Source organism: Cavia porcellus, unplaced genomic scaffold (assembly GCF_034190915.1).
Source record: "Cavia porcellus strain 051 isolate PalLab524CR breed Dunkin Hartley unplaced genomic scaffold, mCavPor4.1 scaffold_5, whole genome shotgun sequence".
Taxonomy (NCBI): Eukaryota; Metazoa; Chordata; class Mammalia; order Rodentia; family Caviidae; genus Cavia; species Cavia porcellus.
Window position 1 is genome coordinate 53,056,057 of NW_026947488.1, and position 20,103 is coordinate 53,076,159.

The 20,103-nt window shown below is 42.6% G+C and overlaps 1 protein-coding gene and 1 long non-coding RNA gene across 4 annotated transcripts in view; one reads left to right on the plus strand and one right to left on the minus strand.

The window, feature by feature from the left end:
• Positions 1-11,935, plus strand: part of LOC134476083 (uncharacterized) — a 24,421-nt gene extending 12,486 nt beyond the window's left edge. Inside the window, exon 3 of the long non-coding RNA XR_010047557.1 lies at positions 4,383-11,935. This is a non-coding gene — a long non-coding RNA (uncharacterized LOC134476083). The remainder of the gene's footprint in view (positions 1-4,382) is intronic.
• Traip (TRAF interacting protein) overlaps positions 1-19,609 on the minus strand; it is a 27,427-nt gene extending 7,818 nt beyond the window's left edge. For 2 of the 3 annotated variants that reach the window (XM_063248876.1, XM_003476680.5), the window contains exons 1-7: positions 18,916-19,609; positions 13,268-13,325; positions 12,688-12,771; positions 3,082-3,121; positions 2,436-2,563; positions 1,187-1,281; positions 626-739 (exon numbers count right to left, since the gene is read on the minus strand). In XM_063248876.1, the coding sequence (XP_063104946.1) occupies positions 626-739; positions 1,187-1,281; positions 2,436-2,563; positions 3,082-3,121; positions 12,688-12,771; positions 13,268-13,325; positions 18,916-19,013 (617 nt within the window). In that variant the 5' untranslated portion in view covers positions 19,014-19,609. Of the gene's footprint in view, positions 1-625; positions 740-1,186; positions 1,282-2,435; positions 2,564-3,081; positions 3,122-12,687; positions 12,772-13,267; positions 13,326-13,975; positions 15,519-18,915 lie in introns of all 3 variants that reach the window. The other variant, XM_063248877.1, reaches the window with a different exon arrangement.
• Positions 19,610-20,103: the final 494 nt, after the last annotated feature.

A 20,103-nucleotide genomic window follows, 5' to 3' on the forward strand; every position in this document is an offset into this window, starting at 1 on the left:
AAGTGGCCTCTTTCCTCCAGTCTCACACCACCATGGTGAAGAATATGAGCAGTTTCAGATCTAAGTCAGCAAGATCAGTAATAGTGCTGATGGGAAACAACTCAGATACCCACAAAGGGGCTTACAGCTTGGAGACCTATGTAAGCTCTATGACTTATTCAACAACATTGCCATTTTTGTTTTGTTTTGTGCTGGGGATCGAACTCAGGATCTTGAGCTTGCCAGGAAGGTACTTATGTCACTGAGCTAAACCCTGACCCTGTTTTTGCTTTGTAATTCAGGTTGTCCTTGAACTCACTATGTTGCCCAGGCTGGCCTGGAAATTTGCAGTGATCCCCCTGTCTCAGTCTCCCAAGCACTGGGACTACAGGCTTGTGCCACTATGCTTGGCTTCACTGCAGTTCTTGCAGCAATCCTATGAGGCATTCCTCCATACAGGAGAGTGAGGGTCAAAGGCCAAAAGCTTCAGATCACACAACTGGTAAGAGGGGGAGTCAAGCAGAGTGGGGATAGCTACAGAGCTTGCCACTTGACTCAATCTGTTTTACAAAGGACAGGGAACAGAGGCATGGATAGAATCTCACGTTCTAACTCCTGGCATGCCGAGAGAGTCCAGAGTACATACTTCTTGAGAGACACACAGTATACTGCCAGCTGTTCCACCGCTGACTGTCCCACACCCATGTCTCGAATCATTTCCTCCACCTCAGGCCGCTGGCTCTGGAGTAGGAGCTCAATCCTGAAAAACACACCCAGCCCACGGCATTTGAAATCTGGAGGCTGATAGTCTGCTTCCCTTCGCTGCCATTGCTATAGCAACAGCAATGCTAGGATGCTGGGATGCTTCAGCAGGTGGGTGTGCCCAAGGAAAGGCTCCACAGTAGAGCTGAGCACAGCTCCAGAGGTACTGCCGAGGAAGAAGAGCTGATGGAGGACCTCAAGGTCAGGGATTTCCTGTAGAAAGGTTCCTGTAGTAAGGTTCCTGGAGGGAAAGATCTGTCAGGAAAGATCTGGGTACAGACAATGGGAGAGGAAGGAGTGTGGCACCCTCTTTCATGGAAAACAGGGTCCACAGAGACAAAGAAAGGAGGCTTTGCTTAATACACTCCTTGGCACAGTCCTGAGACACATCCCACCTGGGGCCACCAGCAGGAAGATACAGCACAGGTACCAGCTCCACACTCACTGTTCCATGGTCTTCATCTTGTTCCTGAGTCGGCGGGCCTCCTCCTGTGCTTGCTTAGTCTCATTCTGCTGCTGCTCCAAGTATTTCATCTGCTTCTGAGGAGCAAAACACCCATACATGTTGCTTGGAAGTTACAAGGAGCCATGGCTTAACTCAGTGGGAGTATGCTGCCTTAGCACTACCTGCACTATCCTTTGAAAATGCTGATAACTACATACCTCCACATTCCTGGATAACATATGACTCCTACCCTTTTGCTGCTAAAAGGCCATAGGCCATGCTGCTTCTTGTCCATGCCTGCTTCCTCTAAGATACACTTATCATAGGCACAATTCACTGCCAGGGCCACTGTGGGTTGCCGAAGTTCCATGGTCTGGGCCTCACTGTGTATGTTGTATAGGTAGTGAAGAAGTCTAGAGAGCAAACCCAGGCTTCAGTAGCAACCATCCAGACACATAGACAGCTGTCAATACAAGAAACTGAGCCAGAAACAGCTAGCCAGGATATCCTCAGCAGGAGGCCACTCTTTCTCAGACTTGGGAATGCCCTCAGAATGCAGCCAGGTGCAAGCTGATGCCCGCCACTCAGCTCACTGACCAAGCCATGTGATCCAGCCCAGCCCCCAAGCAGGAGCAGAGAGAATGAATATTCTGGGGCCTTATCTGTTCACAAAGATGGCTCCTTTTCCCTTTCAAATGGCATCCAGCAAGGACTGCTCCTGCCTACAAGGCCAGAATATCAATTGTGGGTTCAGATCAATCACCTTATGCCCCGTAGAGAGCAAGAGGCTCACCAAGCCAGGCTGATACAAAATTCATCTGGGTCTAGGCTGCTCACTCTAAGGGGCTTTGATCTGCCTGGTCAGCTCAGCACAGGCAACTTCAAAGGCCCTTGCTCTTCCCTGTATTCTGTTTGATCCCACTCCAGAGAGCAGCCTAGACTAGAGTGCTAATGGAAGGTTCTTCAGGCTGGCATCATCAGTGGAGTATGAGCTGTTTTTGGAAACACGGCCCAGCTTCACCGAGGTCTTAATTGAACACCCCTCTGTGATGCTGGGTAGGATGCACTGGTAGGTCAGATGGCCACAGGATAGGAGAGCCTCAGGGAGAAGCTATTTGCTTCTATTTCACAACTGCACAAACCAAGGCACTGACTGAGGCAGAACCAGAAGACAAGCCCAGAATGGTGAGCCCAGAGCTGGGGCTCTACTTTCCTGCCAACTCTGTGCCCGTGAAATGGTTGGACCTACTTTGAGTGTGGAGCAGAGCATCTCAGCCTTATCTAGGGCCGCCTGCAAAGATTCCACAGTGGCATTGCGTTCTTCCAGCATGTTCCGCAGGGTGTCGATGATGTTCTGGCTGTCCCGTTTCTCCTTCTCTAGAGCAGGGAGGGAGGATGAAAGATTAGGCCCATCTGCCCATTAGCATGACAACCTGGACACCTGAGTTCCAGCTCCTCATCCCTGAGCCAGGTAAGTATTACTCTGGCCACAAAGTCAGGTGACCTACTTCTCTCTCTGGTATGCACCAATTTGGAGCTGAACTGCTGGGAAGATTTCACTGTTTTCCTTCCCTTCATTATTCTAGAACTCAAGCAGTTTCCTGTCAAACTTAGCAGCTGAACTTTCTCCTGCAGATATTTTGTCCATTCAGCAGCTTTGTCTCAGCCTGGGTCCTGGGTCAGAAGCCCCACACAGAGAGAGAAGGCTCTCCTGGCCTAGGCAGACAGCATCAGTCACATCCTCCCCTCCCCTCTCCTCTTCTGGCAGTCACAAGTTAGCAGAACTCTTGGGGCAGCTTTTGGCTCTGCCAGAAGGTTGGAGGCCTTCCTCCTGGGGCACCTTCTCCAATATCCAAGCAAAGGGCTCCTGTGGGCCCCCTGCCTTGGTAACTCACCTTTCTGGGAAAGCTGGGCTCTGATATTATCCAGTTCATTCTGCAAGACAAAAGTGACAGGAATGCATCACAATTGCCTCTACATGGCCTCCCAAAGGCTGCAAGGAGTTCCAGGATGGGCCAACAGTACTGTAGAGAAGAATGCAGCTTATAAAACCAAAGCTCAAGCTAAGCCAACAGTGAAGACATAAGCTTTGTTTTATCTTTATATGCCTTTTTAAAACATGGGTAAAGCCAAGTATGGTAGTATACACTTGTAATCTCTGCACTCTGGGAGGCTGAGGCAGAAAAATCCAAAGTTTGGGCCTTGGGTAAATTAGTGATATCTCAAAATAAACAAAGGGGGATAGTGCATGGACTTGTAGCTCAGTGTACAGCCCTGGGTTCAATCCTAGTACCACAAAACAAATAATACGGACATAGGTAAGATGGGGGAAACTAATCTTAGCAGCAAGGGACTGGGACAGGGAAAGGAGTAAAACAGGGAAAAGAAGCAGAGCAGGGTCTGTGAATCAGTCCGGACAGAGGAGGCTTCCATTCCCTGGCCTGTACCAGCCTCACGCTCTCTGGGCATCAGGTTGCTCACTAGGGACACAGAAGAAGGATGACTGAGGACCCTGGGCCACCCTCCTTGATTCAGAGTGTACCTTTCTCCAAGCTCAAACCTTCCAGGCCCAGAACCCAATTAGTACTGATAAGCAGGGCAGTTTTGCAGCCCTGGATGAAACTTCACATGTGCTAGGCTCTGACAAGCTGGCTGTGAGGGATCAGTGAGTCACTCAAAGCCTTTGAATATGTTCCCAAGTCACTGTCACACGACTGAGAGGCCAGGGTGGAAGTGAATCCAGTTCCCATGTGGGAGTCCAGAGAACTCACACCTCTGCACAAGAGAGGTAGCTACTCCATAACCAGGAAAGCCAAGGTTTTGCAGGAGTGAACACTTCATCAAGGTCCAAAGAGGTAGCTGGACAGAATTCAGGCAAACTTTCCTCTAGATCACCCTTCCAAGCTCAACACGAGACTCAGAATTTCACACGTGACCCCAAACTAAGGCCTAGTGGCTAAGTCCCCCAACTCTCCCCCAAGACTCTGTGTGCAAGAGCTTCTGGAGCTGAGCTATCAGTAAGGCTGAACAGTTGGTAGAGGAAGTGCTGAGTAGGAAAGGATTCGTGCTTCTAAGAACACACACCAGCCCAAGGCTGCTGCACCACTGCACATAGCCCCTACTCCTTCCATACCCCAGCCATGTCTTCCAGGCACTTGCTCCAAACAACTCATGATCTTGCCTCCCTGCTTTACAGACCTGGTTTCAAAAGAAATGAAGCTGCCTTTGTTGCCTTCATCATAGGGAGAACATCACTTAACACTAGAAGCAGTTACCAGGATAAAAATATGCTGGCTTAAAACACAAAAACCGAAGCAGTGAGACTGCAAGGACAGCAGGACACCTGGAGTTACGGACAAGTGAACTGTGATCTGACAGATGCCCAGCCAATTAGCTCTCAAAGTCCAGGGATCACTTGTGAACCCTAATCCAACCGCCTCAAGAGCTTTTGGGGACTTATGGGAAGATGGTGGAGCAGTAAGCAGCAGAGAAAACAGCTTTTCTTGAGATTCACTGTCCAGACACTGGAATATAGCACCATGAGGAAGTCAAGAAGGAACGAAGTGGGTCTCCTGGACCCAGGAAGAATGTGCAGTGTGAACTGAAGCCCACAGAGTAAAAAGGAAAACTTCAACGAAGAAGGTGATAGCTGGTGGTACCTTTGCCTGGAGCTGGACTCACTACGCTAGAGAAGCTGTTGGAACCTAGGGACACAGTCACCCTGACAGTGGTGGCTGGTGACCTCAGAAGCCTCTACAGAGAGATGCAGCAGCAGGGGGAGTGGTGGATGTGGAGGACTGCATGGCTGGTGGTGAGTTCAGAGGACTCAGTCCTCCCGCAGGAAAGGGCAATTGGGCCAGAGCCATCTTGGAGCTGGGCAGGATAAGCTGCTGCCAGCTTCCTCCAGCAGCTCCTAGCTGGGTGTAGACCCATGGAAATTGCTTAGACTACAGCAAGCCCAATGAGTCTGGTCTCAAGCAGGCCAACTAAGGCTATCTACTACTCTACCATAAAGCAACGGCTGGCTTGCTGGGATAGAGTGGCACGATTCAGGACTTTATCTCCACAGGCTGTCTACTAGTGAACCCGGACAGAATCCTGGAAGTGGACGCTTTGGGGTTTTTCTCTCTCTCTCTCTTTTTTTCTTTTCATGTTTGTTTTATTTTATTCAGTTTATTTATTCTCTTTCTCTTTCATTGTTTTTTGGTTTCTTTTTTTATGAGACTGGTTCCTATCCTCTTTGTGGGTGAGGTTCTGTTTTGTTCTACCTTTTATCTCTTCCACCTCTTTTTTCCTTTCACTCTTCTGCACCAGTTTCCCCAAATTGGGGAACCCACCTTTGTCCTCCAACCTTACTTATCATCTCTTTCTCTTTTTCCACTTTTCTATTTTCTCCTAATCCATTTTAAAGTTTAACCCCGAGGGCAAAATTGACATATTACAGACTTACATATTGCATATAATTATCTGGTTTGTTTTACATTTTGTTATATATTCACAAATCTAGTTCATACGGTTAAAAGTTGCAAATTAAGGGTTAGCTCAGTTTGTTGTTTTTTAGGATGTGTTTGATGCTACAGCCACAACTGACATAATGGTTCTAAACAGCTGTTGGCCCTAATAACCCATAACTGAGATTAACTAAGGATCACAGAAAAGACTGGCTCAGTGCCAAAGAAAAGGGACTGGGCCACACAACAACTTCTCATCTCTAACAAGCTGAAGAGGTAAGATCTTCCAACAGGCTCAAAACCCCAAAACCAGCAACACCTGGATCATAACCTTAGAGACATAATCACCACCTGAGTGTCCTAAATACCACCAATAAAGCAACTCACCATAGGCAAGCATTACCCTAGGAATTAAACTAAAAAAGAAAAGAAATGAGAAGACACTTAAACAAGATGCAACCTAAAACATCCAGTTCACCAAAGGCAAACCCAGGGGGCAATGAGGTGGGACAATCTGAAAGCTCCCCACCAGGTCTCTTTGAAGTGGAAACCACAAAATAATTGAATGAGGCTCTGGAAAAAATGAAATCAGAAATAATCTCTCAGATAACTACAGAGATTACCAAAATACATACCATGCTTAGCAATGTTAGAGCAGACACAGACAAAGAAATAGATGAGCTTAAGCAAATTACGGAAGCTCAGCATGCAAAACAAATGGAATCCATTAAGCAGATTCAAGCAGATATCTAGGAGAATAAAAACTCCACTGAAGGTATTCAAAGCAGATTAGGCTGATGTGAGGTCAGGATCTCAGATAGTGAAGACAGGCTTGCAGTTAGTGACCAGAAAAAGAAATGTAGCAAAGGACCATGAGAAATCAATTCAGTAGCTGATAGATGAGAAAAAGAAGAATAAGTCAAGATTCATTTGAGGGGCTGGGGATTTAACTCAGTGGATAAGCACCTGCCTTGCAAGCACCTGGTCATGAGTTCAATCCCTGGTACCCCGATAAAAAAAAAAATCAAAAAACAGATTCATTGGAGTCAATGAACAAGTAGGAGATACCACAAATAATATTAAAAACATTCACAAACATTGTGACAGAAAATTTTCCTGGCAGAGAAAAAGAATTTTGACATACAAATAAGTGAGGCATATAGAACTCCAATTAGCAATGATCAAAAGGAATCTACATCCACACATCCCATAGTCAAGATTCAGAAATTCAACATAAGAATAGAATCTTAAAAGCTATAAAAAAGAAACAAACCAGCTATAAAGGAAAACCAATCAGAATCACAGCTGACCTTTCAGCAAACTCTCAAGTCAAGAACAGCTTAGAATGAAGTATTCCAAATTTTAAAGGAAAATAACTTTCAACCCAGATTGATATATCCCACAAAACTATTTTCCAAAATTTGATGGAGAAATAAGATATTTGCATGACAAAGAATATCTGAGGAAATTCATGACCACCAAACAGCACTCCTAACTGTTGTGAAAGATATTATAGACAGAGATAATAAAGACTACAGCTCCATAAACCTCAACAGAAAAAAATCCACTACGAAAGGCGAACAATTAGGGGGAGGAAAAAAAAGATAGGGGGAGCCAACAATAGGAAAACAACATGACAAGGATAGGTCAATATATATCAGGATTTTTTTGTCTTTTTGAAACAGGGCCTGACTATGTGGTTCAGGCTGGCCTTGGGCTTACTTTGTAGCCCAGACTGGTCTCAAACTTGCAATGATCCTCCTGGCTCAGCCTCCCGAGTGCTGGGGTTACAGGAGTGTACCGTCACGCCTGGCCTATATATATCAATTTTAACTGATATATGTTAATTATCTCAATTTACCAGTCAAAAGACATAGACTGGCAGAATGGATTAAGAAGCAAGATCCAGGGGCTGGGGTTTTAGCTCAACTGTGTAAGTGCATACCCTGCAAGCACAAAGTCATGAGTTCAATCCCCAGTACCAAAAAATAAGGAGCAAGATTGACCAATATGTTACATACAAGAAACACACTCAATTCAAAAAGAAATTCATAGACTGAAAGTCAAAAGATGGAAAACAATACGCAGGTGCAGCTATTCTATTTGCAGACAAAGTGAATTTCAAGCCATTGATTCAGGGAGATAAAGAAGGTCACTACATCCTCATGAAGGGAACAATCCAAGAGGAAGAAATTAACAATCATAACACTATATGCAACAAATACCAGTGCACCTAGCTATATAAAACAATTACTAATGGACATGAAATATCAAATAAGCACTAATTAATTATATTGGGAGATCTCAATACCCCACTGTCGCAAAAAGACAGATCAACTAGACAAAAAAAATCAATAAAATTTAGAACTAAATCAGACTTTTGAGCAAATGAACTTAGTAGATGTCTATAGAGTGTTCCATCCCACAACATCAGAATACACATTCTTCTCAGCTCCACAAGGGACAGTCTCCAAAATAGAACACATACCAGCTCATAGAACATGCTTAAGTAAGTGTAAAAGAACTGAAATTATCCCATGCATACTATCAGACTACAGTGTAATGAAATTGGAAATCCATGCGAAAGGAAACCGCAAGAACTTCATAAACACATGGAAATTAGCACCCTACTGAACAACCAATGGGTCACAGATGAAATTAAAGAAGAAATCAGACAGTTTTTACATTTGAATGATAACAACAATACAGCATACTGGAACTTATGGGACACAATGAAAGCAGTCTTAAGAGGAAAACTTACAGGAGACTAAAAATACAATATAAAGAATCAATGAATCAAAGAGCTGGTTCCTTAAAACACTAAAATGGACACACCCTTAGCTAACCTTAAAAAAAGGAGAAGACAAGACTCAAATCCTTATAATTAGGAATGAAAAGGGCAAAATCACAACAGACCCTGTAGAAATCTAGAAAATCATCTATACCTACTTTGAAAACTTGTATTCTAACAACATAGAAAATACAGAAGAAACGAACAAATTTCTAGATACATATGAATTACCAAAGCTGAATCAAGAAGATATAAAAATCCTAAATAACCCAGTATCAATAAACGAAATTGAAGATGTAATTAAAAATCTATCAACAAAGAAAAGGCCAGGCCCTGATGGATTCACTGCTAAATCATACAAGAATTTACTGAAGATCTAACACCACTACTTCTCAAACTCTTTAATGAAATTGAAAAGGAAACAATCCTCCCAAATTCATTCCTGGAATCAAGCATTACTCTGATTCCAAAACCAGAGAAGGTCCCAACTAAGAAAGAGAATTATAGGCCAATCTCCCTAATGAATATTGATGCAAAAACCCTCAATAAGATACTGGCAAACAGACTGCAGCAAATCATCAAAAAGATTGTATATCATGATCAAGTGGGATTCATTCCAGGGATGCAGGGATGGTTCAACATATGTAAATCCATAAATGTAATACACATATTAACAGAGCCAAGGACAAAAATCATATGATCATCTCAACAGATGTACAGAAAGCTTTTGACAAAGTCCAGCACCCATTTATGATAAAAATCTTACAGAAAATTGGAATAGATGGTCTTAACTCAGTCTCATAAACTATGACAAACAAATAGACAACATCATCTTACATAGACAAAAACTGAAAGCTTTCACTCTAAAATCAGAACAAGATAAGGATGTCCACTGTCTTCACTGTTATTCAACATAGTCCTGGAAACTTTAGCTGGAGCAATTAGGCAAGAGAAAGAAAGAAAAAGAATAAAGATAGAAAACAAAGAAGTTAAGCTATTGTTATTTGCAGATGATATGATACTCTATTTAGAAGATCCCAAAAACTCTACCAAAAGACTTCTAGATTTAATAAGCAAACTTAGTAACAAAGCTGATTACAAAGTCGACAATCAAAAATCAACTGCCTTCTTGTACACAAATAACAAACTCACTGAGAGGGAAATCAGGGAAAAAATACTTTTTACAATAGCATCTCCTCAAAAATGAAATACCTAGAAATCAATCTAACAAAAGATGTATAAGAACTCTACATTGAAAACTGCAGTACTCTGAAAAAGGAGATTGATGAAGATATTAGAAAATGGAGAGATATCCTGTGATCTTGGGTAGGAAGAACCAATAGAGTGAAAATGGACATACTTCCAAAACTGTTATACAGATTCAGTGCAATCTCAGCCAAAATTTCAATAGCATATCTCACAGAATTAGAGGAAACAATCCTAAAATTCATCTGGAACTAGAAGAGACCTAGAATAGCAAAGGCAATCCTGGGCAACAAAGACAAGGCAGGAGGCATCACAATTCCTGACTTGAAATTATACTATAAAGCTACTGTGATAAAAACAGTGTGGGATTGGCAAAAAAAACTCAAGATCAATGGGACAGATTAGAAGATGCAGAAACAACTTCAGACACACTAAGCTACCCTATCTTTGACAAAAGTGCCAAGCATGTTCACTAGAAGAAAGACAGCTCCTTTAATAAAGGCTGCTGGAAAACTGGCTCTACACATGCCAAAGATTAAAACTGGATCCATAGCTTTCACCATGTACCAAGCTAAAATCAGAATGGATCAAAGATCTTAATATTAAAACAGAAACATTAAATCTGCTGGAAGATAGAGTAGGTAAAATTCTTGAAGACATTGGTGTAGGCAAAGACTATGAACAAAATCCAGATTGCACAGGAATTATCACAAAGAATCAACAAATGAGATCTCAACCTACTGAAATGCTTTTGCACAGCAAGAGAAACCACCAACACAGTGAAGAGGCAACCCACAATGTGGGAGAAAATGTTTGCCAGCTGTTCCTCGGATAAAGGATTACTATCGAGAACGTTTAAAGAACTCAAAAAAAAAAAAAAAAAAAAAAAAAATCCAGTCCTCCTAGATTTAAAGACCCAATCCAAAAGTGGGTATTTGGGCCAGGGATTTAGCTTAGTGGCATAAGTGTCTGCTGGGCAAGTGCGAGGTCATGAGTTCGATCCCTGGTACTCAAAAAAAAAAAAAAATCTTCTTAATCAAAAGAGGATATCTGAGAAAAAAAAAAAGAGGGTATCTGAGATGAATACACACTTCTCAGATGAAGAAATACAAACAGCAAATAACTACGTGAAAAATGTTCAACATCACTGGCCATTTGAGAGATACAAATTAAAACAGCACTAAGATTCCACCTCACCCCAGAAAAAATGGCTAGTATTAAGAAATCAAGCAATAATAAATTCTGGAAGAAGGGCTGGAGATTTAGCTCAGCAGCATAAGTGCTTGCCTGGCAAGCACAAGGTCATGAGTTTGAGCCCTGGTACCAAAAAAAAAGGAAGAAAGAAAGAAACTCATATCAAACATTGGGGGTGTGTGTGGGGAAAAAGGAACACTCATCTACAGTTGGTAGGAATGAAAACTGGTGCAATCACTGTGGAAATCAGTATGGAAATTTCTCAAAAAACTAGGATTGGAGGTCCCATTTAACCCAGCTAGTCTCCTTCTGGGTGTCTTCCCAAAAGAATTAAAAACACCATACTACAGTGATATATGTGCACCAATGTTTACAGAAGCACAGTTTATAATAGCCAGATCTTAGAAACAACTTAAATGCCCATCAACTGAGGGATGGATAAAAAAACATGTGGCATTTTTATACAACAGAGTACTACTCAGCCATAAAGAAAGATAAACTAGAGACTTTTATATGTAAATGGATGCACCTTGAGAACATACTCATTTGTGAAATAATAAGACACACATGTGTAAACATTGTATTGTTGGGCCGGCAATTTAGCTCAGCGGTATAAGTGCCTGCTTGGCAAGGCGAGGTTGTGAGTTTGATCTCCATTACTAAAAAACCCATTCTATTGTTTCATTAGTGTGACAAGATGAAAGAAAAAACATATGCATATGTATATGTATATAAAAAATAGTTAAGATAGTTATACTATTGATTTCTCTGAGTTCCCTGAAGAGAAAGATTTATGCTGGTATTGTTCTGACAATTGAGGGCAGATGTCTTGAGTTCTGGGTAAATGATTTGGGGAATGGCAATGCAAAATGTATGGACCATTGTTACCCCTGATTGATGCACTTTTTTTTTTTTTTAATCTTTTTATTGGTATCAGGGATTGAACTCATGACCGCCTGCTTGCAAGGCAGGTGCTTATGCTGCTGAGCTAAATCCCCAGCCTCTTGATTGATGTACTTTTAAACTTTATTTTGTTTTTTTCTTCTTTTTCTTTCCATGAATAAAATGGATTTGAAAAAATAAAAATAAAAAAGAGCTTTCTGCCAATTCAGCCCTCTCATTTAAAAAAAAAAAAGCTGGGGATTTAGCTCAGGGGCATAAAGCACCTGCCTGGCAAGTGCAAGGTCATGAGTTTGATCCCTGGTACAAAAAAAAAAAAAAAAAGAACAACCACAAAAAAGGGGCCAGGGGTTTAGCTCGGTGACATGAGATCCCTGGCACAAAATAAAGAAAGAAAGAAAGAAAGAAAGAAAAAAAAAAAAAGCAGCCAAATTTCACAGCAAAAACAGGAAGGAACCCACTCATCCTTCACTGCAATGTGAGTTTCCCCTGGTCTACAAATCTTGATTCCGGGGCTCTGTCCTCTTACTGCTCTGGGGAAGACTCAGGCATCTGACTATATACTAAGTTCCTCAGGCAACTCAGATGCACTTCCAGGTAGCGAATAGTGGGTCCACACATCTTTATTGCCTGGGGAGTAAATCTGTCACTAACTGCCCAGCAGCTAAATGGGCTGAGCAGGAAGGCTACAGATCCTACACAAGGTAGGGAGACCTTGGACGGTCCTTTGATCCTTTAGTCAGAATTGCTCCAAAATCCTAAGGAAAGGCCATAGTCAAGTGGCCCCCTTGACTGCGCCTCATCTTCACTGGTCTTCCACTCTTCTCACTCCTGCCCTACAATCTCTACCAAGTCCTCCCTCCATGACCCAGTTCATGCTCTAGGCCTCTCTGTGCAGAAGCAGAAAGGGAGCTTCCAGGGGCTCTGGAGTTCAGCAGAACAAGATCAATTCTAAGTACCTTTAAGAATTCTGCATCCAGGGTCATCTCCTCCTCCTGAGCCAGGTCAAAGAAGAGCTTATTGATAATGGTTCTTTTACCAACCTGGATGGGAGAACAAGATGAAAGTGTGACTCCTTAGAAGGGTCCTGGGCAAGAAGGAAAGGTCAACATGCATGGTAGCTCTGTTCTTAGGCCTAACTTTTCAAAGTATATCCTCAGGACTCAGAAGTTTTCCTCATCCCTGCAATTTCTGCAAGCTGGAACTGCTGGTTTGGTTACTGAAGTCCTGCTGCTGCAAATACATGTGACATGTGCTCAAAAGACGCCTCCATTCTAGGAGCTGGGCATTTTCTAGGCAGGAATGGAGGCCAGGTACACCCAGGGGGAGACCGGCCCAGACAACAAGTCTAGCTGCCAGCTACCTCTGGGTGCAAGCACACATTCCAAGTAACTCAGAGTACACATGAGGCTTAAATTGTCTCAAACAAGGAAGGCAAAAAGGGTCAGAGGTACTATTCAGTTTCAGAAATCTTCCCACATTTGTGCTTTGTGGCAAGGAGCAAATGCCCTGCTGAGGTGAGCCCCCCAATACTCTCACCTGGATTCGGCATTGTGGGCACGTCCGACTTGGTGCTGTCTCAAACCACTGAACAAGGCTAGAATAAAAACCAGAACAAAAGAATAGTGAGCCATGATTTAGCCAGAGATCCTGTTTCTCCTCAACCCAGTGTCTGCCACTGGGTAAGACAATACCACAGGCAGATATGGCACTTCCCACAAAACCTGACCGGTATTCAGCATTCAGACCAACTAGGCCTATAGGCTCGGCCAGAAACACTTCTACCAACCTTCTGGACTTGACTGTGGGTCAGGGTGGCAGTCAAAGCCCCCCTCAGAGATGAGACTGATTATAACTTCAGTTTTTTGTTTTTGTTTTTTTTTTTTTTATTTAAAAAAAAAAAATCAAGAAGCAAACCAAAAACAAAGCAAAATAACAAGAACAGACAATAGCGATATAGGATTTCAAAACAAGATGACAGAAATTTAACAATGGTTGTTATACCATATGTTGTTATCTTCAAAATAGTTGCTTAGGTTACCAGATAGAGGCATGCAAGATTGATCAAACAATATGATTTCCCTTAAACTCCCACTTTAAGATAGGACCCTAAAGACTACACTTCTAAGGTAAGGATTAGTGGTAAAAGCAAAACAGCCCAGCTTTGCATCATCCATCAACATGGTCTAGCAACAACTCGTCCTTAAACTTTAAGCAGTTCCTGCCAGGCATGGTGGTGGTACATACCTGTAATCCCAGCAGGTCCCTTTCCTTTCTCTTCCTTCTTCTTTCAGGCAATGCTGTAGATCGAACTCAGGACCTCTTACACTGAACTATGCCTCGGCCCAATATCTTCTTTCTTTTTTTTTCTTTTTGGTACTGGGGATTGAACTCATGACCTTGTGTTTGTCAGGCAGGCACTTGTGCCGCTGAGCTAAACCCCTGACCCTAATATCCCTTTCTTGATTTGAATTCTGATTGCATGGATGTGCTTGTTTGTGAAAATTCTGCAGGTCACTTGTACTTTGCTGTGACTATATTATACTTCAATAAACTTAAAATGTAAACCAGCACACAGGGGAAAGGATTAGGAGCACAAAACAGAAGAACACGTGAGCCCTCAGGTACTGGGGTTGTCAATTACAGACCAAACACATTATGCTAAAAAAAAAAACCATGTCTGCAATATCAGTACAGAATTAACGATGAAACGGTGACACGTAAGATTTAAAAAGAATCCAATAAAGTTAGGCAGCTTCAGCTCATGAAGTAGAGACCAGCCTGGGGAGCATAGTAAGACTGCATCTCAAAAGAAGAAAAACAAAAACAAACAGCAAGTCACAGAATCTTTTTTTTTTTTGTTGTTTGTTTTTGTGTTTTTTGAGACAAAGTCTCACTATGTAGTTGAAAATAGCCTTTAACTTACTATGTAGTTTAGGCTGGCCTTGAACTCACAGTGATCCTCCTGCCTCAGCCTCCTGAGTGCTAAGGTTACAGACATGTGTTACCACACTCAGCTGAAAGTTGCAAATTCTAAAACTAAAAACTGGCCAAAATTAAGAAGCCAATATATGGATTTAACACAGCTAAAGGAAATATTAAAAAGTAAGAAGATGGGGCTGGGGATTTAGCTGAGTGGCTTAAGTGCCTGCTTTGCAAGCACACAGTCCTGTGTTCAAGCCCTGGCACTGATTAAAAAAAAAAAAAAAAAAAAAGTAAGAAGATAAGAAAATATAGAATTGATAAAACACAGAAAATAATCTGAGAAACTCTAGCACATGTATAAATGGAAGTTCTGGAAAGAAAACTGTGGGTAGAATTATGTATTAGTACCAAAAAAAGTCCATGTCCTAATATCTAAAACTTGTGAATATACCACATTGTGAGGAATTTTATGATTAAGAGTTTTTGTTGTTGCTACTTTTTTTGTTTCTTTGTTTTTGTTATTCTTTTGTGGTGCTGTGGATTGACCCCAGGGCTTCCAGCCCACTAAGCATGTGCTGTACAACTCCTGAGATGGAAAGATTATTACAAGGGTCCTTATAAGGGTGAGACAGGAGCCAGGCAAAGCAGTGTGCACCTGTAATCCAAGAACTCGAGGAGGCTGACGCAGGAGGATCACAAGTTTGTAAAATTTAGTGTGAGCCTGTCAAAAACTAAAAAGATCTGGCATGTAGCTAGGTGAGGGGCCTGGGTTCAATCCCCAATACTGGGGAAAAAACAAACAAACAAACAATAAAAAAAGAGTGAGACAGGGCCATGGATTTAGCTCAGCAGTATAAGCACCTGCCTGACAAGCACAAGGTTGTGAGTTCAATCCCCAGCACCAAAAAAAAAAAAAAAAAAAAAAAAAAAAGAAACAGAGATAGGAGTATCGGAGTCAGAAAGAGGCCATCAGTCATGAAGGAAAATTCAACAACACATTCTTAAAACAACCAATGAGTCAAAGAAAAAAATCACAAAGGAAATCTTAAAATACCTTGAGATGAATGAAACCGGATATACAACGTACCAGAACATAGGAAATGCAGTAAAAGAGGGACTAAGAGGGAAACTAATAATTATAATTATAAATGCATATAACAAAAGAAAAGATACCCATTAAGATAGTTATTACTTTAAAAACATAGCCGGGCATGGTGTCACATGCCTGTAATTCCATCATGTGGGAGATGGAAGCAGGAAGATTGTAAGCTCAGCCAACCTGGAATACACAGCAAAACCCTGTCTTTAAACAAAGAAAAAGAGTTGGAATCCATATACATACACTGAAGGTAGGTAGGTATGCAAAATGACACAGCCACCGTGGAAACAGTATGGTAGATCTTCAAAAAGTTAAACTTAGGATATCATATGACCTACCAATTCCACCCAGAAGAATTGAACACAGTCTCAAAAAAAGGGTTGGGAATATAGCTTAATGGTATAAGTGCCTGTCTGGAAAGTGTAAAGTAATGTACACCAACATTCATAGCATTGCCTAAATGTGGAAATAATTCAAATATCCATGATAGACAAATGGGTACACAAAAGTGAAATACACATACAATGGAATATTACTCAAGAGTGAAAAAGAGATTCTGCTAGATATAGTAGGGTATACTAATAGTCCAGCTATTGGGAGACTGAAATGAAAGCATCGTAAGTCTGAGACCAGCCTAGGCACTTTACTGAGACTCCTGTTTCAAAAATTTAAAAAGGTGGGCTGGGGGTTTAGCTCAGCGGCATAAGTGCCTGCCTTGCAAGTGTGCAGTTGTGAGTTTAATTCCTGGTACTGATAAAAAGGAAAAAGACCAAAAAAATTTTTAAAAGGGCTGGGAATGTAGCTCAGTGGTAAAGCAAGCCTAAGATTCTAGATTCATTTCCAGCACTGGGAAAAAAAATTCTGACACACGCTACATATGGGTAAAGTCAAAGACATTATGCTAAATAAACCTAACACAAGAGGACAAACATATATGATTCGAATACTTGCATAAGGTACTTAAAGCAATCAAATTCATAGAGATGGAGAAGTAACATGGTGGCTACTAGAGCTTTGGGGCAAGGGATAATTGGGAGTTACCATTTAAGAGGTACAGCATTTCAGTTCGGGAAAAATGAAATAAGGTTTTAAAACAATGGTGATGATTGCAGTACAGGGTGAATACATATAATACCACTGAGCTGTATACTTAATACTTATAAAAATGGTAATTTTTATGATTTGCATATTTTGCCACCATTAAAAAACAGTGAATTGCCATGCTATACCCACTGGAAGAGCTATGGGATAAGGGAATTGGTTCAGTAGTAGAGTGTTTGTCAGGCACGTGAAAATCCAGGGTCTGGTCCCCAGAATTGAAAAACAAAAACAAGACCAATGACAAGTATTATCAAGATGTAAAGAAATTCTAACTCTCATGTATTTTTGGTGGAAATTTAAAATAACGTATGGGGTAGGGTATATGACTCAGTGGCACAGCCCATGCGAAACATGCAAGAAAACAGATTTGGGGTCAGGGATTTAGCTCAGTAGCATAAGCATCTGTCTAGCAAGCATGAGTTTGATCCCTAGTACAAAAAAAAAAAAAAAAGAAAGAAAGAAAGAAAAAGAAAAACAGAGAACACAGATTTGATCCTCATCATCAAAAACTCAAGTGTTGTGAGACCAGCCTGAGCAATGTAGTGAAAACTGTTTTAACAGAAAAACAAGCAAGCAAGCCAGACAGCCAACCAACCTGTAATTCCTGCACTGAGGGAAGCTGAGGCAGGAGTGAATGCTTATGTCTAGCCTGGGCAATTTAGTGAGACCCTATCTCAAAAAATTAAGAAAAAAGTGGCTGGGGATGAAACTCAGTGGTCTAGTGCTCCTAGGTTCAAGTCCCTGTGTGAGGGGTGTGAGGACAAGTCCCTGTAGGAGGATGCAGCTGCTGTGGAAAATAGTGTGGCAATTATTCAAAAACCTAAGTATAGAATTACCATAAATGCTGGCTTTTTGACACCCAAGTATGTTTCCAAAATAACTGGACTCAAACAGATGCATGTACAACAATGTTCTGAGCAGCATTAGTCACAGTAGTCAAAATGTGGAAACAACTCAAGGTCTATCAACACATGAGCAATTTAAACAAAGCTTTCCAAGCAAGGAGTAAGGCACCACCCTTTGTGTCTTTTTCACAAGCCCCCTATGATTATTACTTCCCACCATTTACAGTGGTCCCTCTGCATTATCTCGTTTGCTGGAGTTCTAAATCAGCCTGTCAATAACTGCTAGAATCTTTCCCCACTAACTGTACACTCAACAAAACGATCCTACACAGTCAGCAAGATCCTTTGATAGGGAAGCATTTCCTTGCCTTTCATGTAAAGCTCGGTTTGCTGGATAGTGAATAACACTAGGGTGTCTGGCCAATGAGATGAGTCTGGATAAAATCAATCTAAACCACTAGGCAAACCACAATAAATCACTAAAGGCTGCCAGAGGCTACCAGAGTTCCTCTTGTTTTGTTTATTGAGACAGAGTGTCAGTAAGTAATTGAGGTTGGCCTTGAACTCACTATGTAGCCCTAGCTTGTCTCAAACTCGCAGCAATCCTCCTGCCTCAGCCTCCCAGGTGCCAAATAACGCGTGTGCCACCATGCCTGGCTCAGACACCACCACCAGGTTTCTATCTTTAAGAAACGAAAGGGTTCATTAGTATAGTGAAAATTCATCTCTGCCAGGCTAACAGTTTTTGTTGTTGTTTGTTTGTTTTTGAGACAGGGTTTCACTATGCAGTTTAGGCTGGCCTTGTTTGTTTGTTTTTGAGACAGGGTTTCACTATGCAGTTTAGGCTGGCCTCAAACTCGCAGCAATCCTCCTGCCTCAGCCCCCCAAGTACTGGGATTACAAGCACACCTGGCAAAGCTAAGTTTTGAAGTCTCATCCCTGCACAGGTGATCAAAGAAACTGGTACTCTCTTCACAAAACCAATCACCTCCCACTGTGCCCCCACCGCCTCTTCGTTACTCTAGGCTCAATTCAGCTGTCACCTCCGCCTGACCCACTTAAACCCAGGTGGGAACGCTCCCGTGGGACTCTGCCTAAAGGGGCCCTCAATCATCCGTCTGGGCTGCGAGGACGTATTAACTGCGTGCCTGATGCCCCCACCCCCACCCCGAAGCTGTATCAAGTAGAACGCCAGGAGCTAGGCCACAGTCACTCACCATTGCAGGTGGAAAGTGTGGCCACAGTGGATGGCGGCCACATCACGGGAGTGGTCAAATAAATCGGAGCAGATAGTGCACAGTGCACGGATAGGCATGATGGCAGGAGGCCAGCGGCCCAGGCAGCTAAGAAAACCGCTACAGGTCCAGCGGGCAGATCGCGTTCCCGCCTCCCAGAAGGCTTCAAATTTGGCTCCACAGTGCGACTTCCCGGAGAGGACCGGAAATGACGACACCGAAAAGGTGCGGCAACCTTTATTTCTGGACCTGATTGGATAAATTTCTCAGAGGGCGGGACCAGGGGGGGCAGGGCTTAGCGGCACAAAAGCTATGGAGGACGCAGGGACTGAGCGCAGTAGCTGCCTGAAGTCTCTGGAGAAGACTGGAACGCTGTGTAGGCTTGGGGGTAAAGCGTCTGCGCTGCCAGCTAGGCCCTTTTCCCGGGCAAAGCTTGGCGTTGTGGTTCCAAGCTACAGCTGGCGCAAGGGGGACCGGGCCTGGGCTCCTCACCTTGGTTCTTTTTGCACTTCCGGACAGTCAAGAAGAATGCAGCCGCTAGGGAATGAGTTAATGGTCTCGATGGGTACCCAGGGCTCTGGGCATAAATAGACCGTGTGCTGGCACCCCTTAGTTCCCCAAATAGAATAAGGCCCCACGCTCTCAGCCTTCAGTTACAAGTAATCTTGGCAAGACGGTCACATGGGTCCCAACTCAGGGTATACCCTAGGTTAATCTTGGTTTTATCCAGTAATCCCCAGGTTTGGAGATACTAGTGCCAGTACCTTAATTTAGACCTTAACTCCCAGGATTCCTCATGCTCAGAACTATAGTAAGGTTGCAATTTTGGAGACACAGATACTTCAAAGACCAGGGACTAACAAACCCTTTTTATTATTCCCACATCATAGAGGTTATCTTTGAGGTCCTCCCTGAGAAAGCAGAAACCCTGCTGAGTTCACTGAGGCCGATCTGAACTGAAACAAGACTCCATAGGGCTTTTCATGCTATTTTTTGCAATGTTACTTCCTCTCCCCAGACACCTTATGCAGAGCTCCATATACAGCTAATCTGCTCCAGCTGAAGAAGACAGAGCAAAATCTTTTGGGCCTATGTAGAAAACATAGGTGTTCACAAGAAGCAGGAATCAACATACAGCACAGAACCTTTGTGCAATACCCACCCTACATC